At 40.6% G+C, this 5,880-nt stretch overlaps 1 protein-coding gene across 1 annotated transcript; it reads left to right on the plus strand.

Moving 5' to 3' along the window:
• Window positions 1-2,522, plus strand: LOC139714606 (piggyBac transposable element-derived protein 4-like). Its single transcript, XM_071626286.1, has one exon. The coding sequence runs from the start codon at window positions 304-306 to the stop codon at window positions 2,149-2,151; it is 1,848 nt and encodes a 615-aa protein (XP_071482387.1). The 5' UTR covers window positions 1-303; the 3' UTR covers window positions 2,152-2,522.
• Window positions 2,523-5,880: the final 3,358 nt, after the last annotated feature.

The raw sequence follows: 5,880 nt of genomic DNA on the forward strand, positions 1-5,880 counted from the left end.
TATTATGGGCTAGGTTTTGGAAATAGGCGGTACTCTTTCTTTTCAGGTCTTTCAAACGAAAGTTTTATTCTAGAGCTATAATAACCTTTGCTTATACGTGATTGGCGAAGGTATCGAACGTTGATAGTTTTAATCCTGCTATTCTATCACCCGAACTGATCACATTGACTTACATAAGAAGGGGGAAATTGCCAGTGATCATCATTTATCTCGATCTCTCCTGCGATTCAACAACGTTACTGCTTCATAATCTCTAAATACTCTATCAGTCTCTCCTGAATGAGCTAAAGTGTGCTCGCTTCTATGGCTCCACCGAGAAAACGGCGAAGGCGTGAGTTCACTGCCGAAGAGGTCCGTGATTTCATGTTGGACTCTGACTTCGAAATCGAGGATATTGTAGATAACAACTGGGAAGAAGACACGCAATCATCTCGTAGCAGTGAAAGCACAGAAGAACGTGATTCCTCACGTCTTCTCCCGGAGTTTGAAGAGCACGGTGAATCACTGTTTGAAGACTCGTCAGGCGACGAAGCTGATGGAGGTGACGATGACCACCTCAATGATCTACCTCCGCCTCATCCAACAACTCATGCTGAACCACTCTCCGATCACGATTGGCGGAGACTTGAGCCTGACGAGCGATTCAAGTCAAGTCGACGAGTGTATGACGACCAACCCAGACTACTTTTCGACGCTGAAGGATTGGAGCCAGTGGACTTTTTTACGAAGTTCTATCCGACTCCCATCTTTGCCCACATAGCAGATGAAACGAACAAGTATGCGCAACAATTCTTCGATTGCCCAGCGCCCCTCCCAGAGGCTTCTCGATTCGGCGTATGGCTGGACACCGATGAGGAGGAGATACGCGCTTTCACCGCACTTCAAATAGCGATGGGACTGGTGTCAAAGCCATCTGTGCCTCAGTACTGGGAAACGAACTCCGACATCTTAGTGACTCCTGGGTTTGCCGACGTCATTTCCAGGAATCGATTTCAGCTATTGAACACCTTCCTTCATTTCAATGACAACGAGAAGCTCGTGCCCCGTGGACAGCCCGGTTTCGACCCCCTTCACAAGACGCGCCCCCTCATCGATATGTCCCAGCCGACGTACCTTGAGCATTTCCTTCCCGGGGGATACCTGTCAATCGACGAGAGCTTGGCGCCGTTCAAAGGAAGAATCTCCTACAGACAGTACATCCCAAACAAACCACGGAAATGGGGGATAAAATTCTGGATGCTCTGTGACGCCCAAACGGGATTTTGTCTGCGGTGGCGGCAGTATGTCGGAGCCGAGGGACAAGACAATGGGGACAGCGCCACTGAAGCCCTGGTGAAACAGCTGACGGAGCCATTCTACAACACGGATCGCGTGATCGTGATGGACAACTATTATAGTTCCGTAAAGCTCTACGAGGATCTGTCACGGAACGGACTTGGAGCCTGTGGAACGGTGAGGAGCAACCGACGAGGACTTCCAGAAGAGATCCGACGTGGTGGTCTGCACCTTGCGAAAGGTGACGATCCCGTGTTTTTCGCCAAAGGGAGGGAGATGTCAGCAGTGACTTGGCATGACGTGAAACTCGTGAACGTGCTGTCGACCGTCAGCAGCAACGATCTCAAACAGAAGCAGATACGGAGTAAGAACGCCGAAGGAGGTCGCCGTACGATTCAGAAGCCAGCAACTGTTGACGTGTACAACAGGTTCATGAACGGCGTGGACAAAATGGATCAACGCATGTCCTACTACCGCTACCCTCATAAGAAAATCAAGGGATACCGCGTAACCTACCACTTCACCATGGAAGTAGCTCTCGTGAACGCTTACATCGCATTTCGCATGGCTGGCCACAAGATGTCCACGCGCGACTTCAGATGTCGGGTGATTGAGGGTCTGCTGAACGGCTACAGAGCATCTCGCTATCGTCGGACACCGTCACCTCCCATCGCCGACAACGAGGCAAGACTGACTGAGCGCCACTTCCCAGCAGAGTTCGAAGATCGACAACATCGTCCTGACTGCTACGTGTGTTCGGACCGCAGGAGGGGAAGGCGAAGACAGACGAGGACATACTGCCGACAATGTGGACTTGCTATGTGTTGCATCCCGTGTTTCGAGATCTACCACACCAGAAAAGATTTCCGATCATAGGTCACAAACACTGAGTCTTCTGATGACATGAACTCTAAACAATGTCATGAACTTGTCGTGTATAGGCCTGTCTACCGTTGCTTATAGAATATGCATGTTCAAATTACAGCTCACAGATGGCAAGCATTTCCAGGTGCATGATTCATTGTAATTACATGGACATTATTGGTTTTACGATCCAAGACTGAGATGTATTGAAGTATAATCGTGATATCTGTCTGAACTTCACCCCAAAAGAAACGTTCCGTGTACTCTCACTTGTACTCATTTGCATGTACACAAAACCAGGTGGTTATTGTCTGTCAAATCGATCCCAGTTACCAATGATTATGTCATTAGCCAGGGTAACGTGAAATCTTTAGACATGAATTTCTCTGCCAAGTTATCTCTCATATTACATTGCCTATTTACAGTGTACACACAATGTATGTACATTTCAATAATGGTGATATTCCCGTAATTGTAAGGATTGGTTATTTATTATCCGTAAGTCTTCGAAATAGTAATTAATAGCATTAAAAAAATCAAATACTGTACAAAGAGATAAACGTTCATATTGATGATATGGTTATACACAAAATATCAATGACAATGTGATAATTTATTGAGATGTAGCTCACAAGTTCTTGTATTATCAGAAAAGGTTGATATTATGGGTCAAATCGATCCCCATGAGTAACCAGTGATATGCCAGTGATTGTGCCACTAGCACTAGTTTATTATCAACTTGTACTAGTAATTTATTTTGTATACATACATATGTCCGACAAATTATGGAATTATGGATTTGTGTAGTGCTCATTACACTTACAATGTATACTTGTCAGTGGCAATTCTGAATCTCGATGGTATATTGTGTTTATGAATTCAATGGTGTATCTTATCAAACTTTAGATTATGTGGGGTTATTTATGTCATTGTGTAATTATTCCTTGGCTCTTCAACAATAAGTAGCCGCTGTCATGATTTTACAGCGAGTTCCACGATCGCATTTGAATAAGTAATTGTCATATCACCACATATTACATGCATGTAAGTTGTCAATGTAAGAGCAGTGAATTCTTTTCCGGATATCACTAGTCATCGTGTGAATGAGGAATTGAAAATAAAGCATTATTCACAGTGACGAGTGAAAGAGATAAACTATACTCATCTGTTTCTTATTTGTAATTTAATCAGCGTTGCTGAGTGTGTAATGTCAGATCAAAGCTGATCAATTATAGTGAGATTGCAAAACTGAAGTGTATGTAACTACTGAAGGATACTAGTAGTATCTAGAGATATTGACGAGAGAAGGTGCAATGTATATTCAGTAACAGGTTGTATATGTGGAGTGAGATCAGTTTGAAGAGAGAATACTATTGCCAGAAAGACAGAGAGAGAGAGAGAGAGAGAGAGAGAGAAAGTGACGAATGGAAATGGAACTCGACGTTCCAAAAATAGTTATCTATGACATACAGTATAACGATAATAATAATAATAATAAACATGTGTGCATATAATATATATATATATATATATGTATATATACATACATATATATATATATAAATATATAAGTATATTATATGCGTATATTTCTTACTCTCTCTCTCTCTCTCTCTATATATATATATATATATATATATATATATATTGTATACATACATAGATCGAGGTCGTCAGTTTCTTCTTCGCCTAAAAACACAAAATCAAATAAACAACCGACAAACAAGACTCAAAAGCACACATACAAACAAAGCAAGAGTATGATTATTAGCACACTTAGTTGCATGTAAGGTTGGAAAAGTATAATAAGCGAAGCTGAAAACATGCACAACAAAGGAATTCATCAAATCATACACTCCATGCAAACGTACTGTACAACAACGTCAACATGTAAGCTAACAGTTTTTATATCCGCATCAAATCATACGAGACGCAAGGTACGAAGAAACAATGCACGAAGCCTTGTACAGCAATTCCTCTTTAGAGTATATAGTTCTCCCCCCCCCCAAAAAAAAAAAAGAGAGAGAGAGAAAAAAAAGAAGAAATGAAATTCGCCAATAGGGTATTAGTAACAACAAGAGTTTGAGAGACAAAGCGATTCTGTCAGAAAGAGAGAGAGAGAGAGAGAGAGAGAGAGAAGGGACAGATGGATATTGAGGTTAACGTTACAACAATAATTTGAAGTTATTCATATATCATAGAGAGATATAATAATTTTACCTCGACTTCTTCACTTATTTTGTGAAGTAAAGATTTGAGTTAACGACATTCTTGTATGACCAAATTGCACCAATTATTGAATATTGAAAAAGGCTGCGTCTTGATCGTTTGTATGGATAGTACCCCCCCCCAAAAAAAAAAAAAGAACACACACACACACACATATATCAAACAACACACAAACAAGAATCAAGGCAAGTTCCACAACAAAAGGTTTGATTATACGGGTACACTTAGTTCTATCTTAGATTAGAACAAAAAAGCTAAGCTAAAAAAAGGTCAAAATCACGTTGCACTTTGCACAAATTACGTAAAACAGCGTCAGGTGTCAAGTAAGACAGCCTACAGTACTGTGATCTGTTGTATTTGCCAAATTTATTCACGAAATTTTGTAGAAGAGGAAGTGCAAGAGAGTTGCTCGCCAAGTATATGAGGAGCTCATTGATACACAACAACAATAAGAAGAAATAAAGACATATCGCAAGGTTCGTAAGTCCACAGGGTTTTAGTGAGAGTTTAGTCAGTTTGAATGACTTCCGCTATCTTGGAAAGTCCTTCACGTACGTTTTTGGATTTGATCAATGTCAACATTGGAATTCCTTTTGTTGACTAGTTTTGTTGAGCACTTTACCATTTTGCAAAACATGGGACACTTATCGTCAGAAGAAAGTACACAATAAACGCATACAAAGGGCCAAAAAGATAGGACATTAGCTATCGCGATGTGTGCTTTGTGAATGTCTATGAATCGTTTACTATGTATACAGTAGGAGAGCGGATCGTATCACCGAACGCCTTTTTTTTTGTGGCTTTGAATTCAGCACAAAGTGGATGAAATGTCGGCAAAAAATAACACCGGTTATTCACAAAGTCCTGAAAATACGAATTCAGCAAAAGTACGCAAATTATTCACTCAGGTTTTTGGAGAATAGGCTTCAAGTATATCTTTCTCTCCAAAAATTTAAAAAAAAATCAAAAGTTGTCTTTTACAACCGCAAAAAAAAAAAAAATCGCATTATAATTAGGTACATGATTTTCGTAATGGCATAGTCAATGCTTTCACATCTTGTTCTTGCACCAGAACCACAATTCTTACCCAAGGTTCACTACATGTACCTACTAGTATTCTTACCGAGGGGAGGACAAAGAGAAAAAGAATCGGCTAATGAGGCTCATTTTTTTTTTCTCACCGCAAAATGTCTAATACGAACATTTTGAATAGTTCCCATGATAAAATCTTGCGATAAATCGACATCTTCTTCTAAATCTGAGGTAAAATGTGAATTTCTTAACGTTTTTGCATTTTTGTGTTGCATTCTATTTTTGCGGTTTCGGTCCTTATAAACGATTTGTGAGGCCAGTCTACGAGGTCCCGCGAGTATTGAAGATCGTAAGTACGCAGAAATATGCGTACGAAATTACTATGATGTCGGGCACTACCATACCAGCTGCATTATGTATTCAGTACTTCCCTTTCTCAAGGTGTGTATATCGAACTCTTTCTAGCGCTAATGATATTAT

Source organism: Diadema antillarum, unplaced genomic scaffold (assembly GCF_040938485.1).
Source record: "Diadema antillarum isolate AM-2024a unplaced genomic scaffold, OU_Dant_1.0 seq00002334_RagTag, whole genome shotgun sequence".
Taxonomy (NCBI): domain Eukaryota; kingdom Metazoa; phylum Echinodermata; class Echinoidea; order Diadematoida; family Diadematidae; genus Diadema; species Diadema antillarum.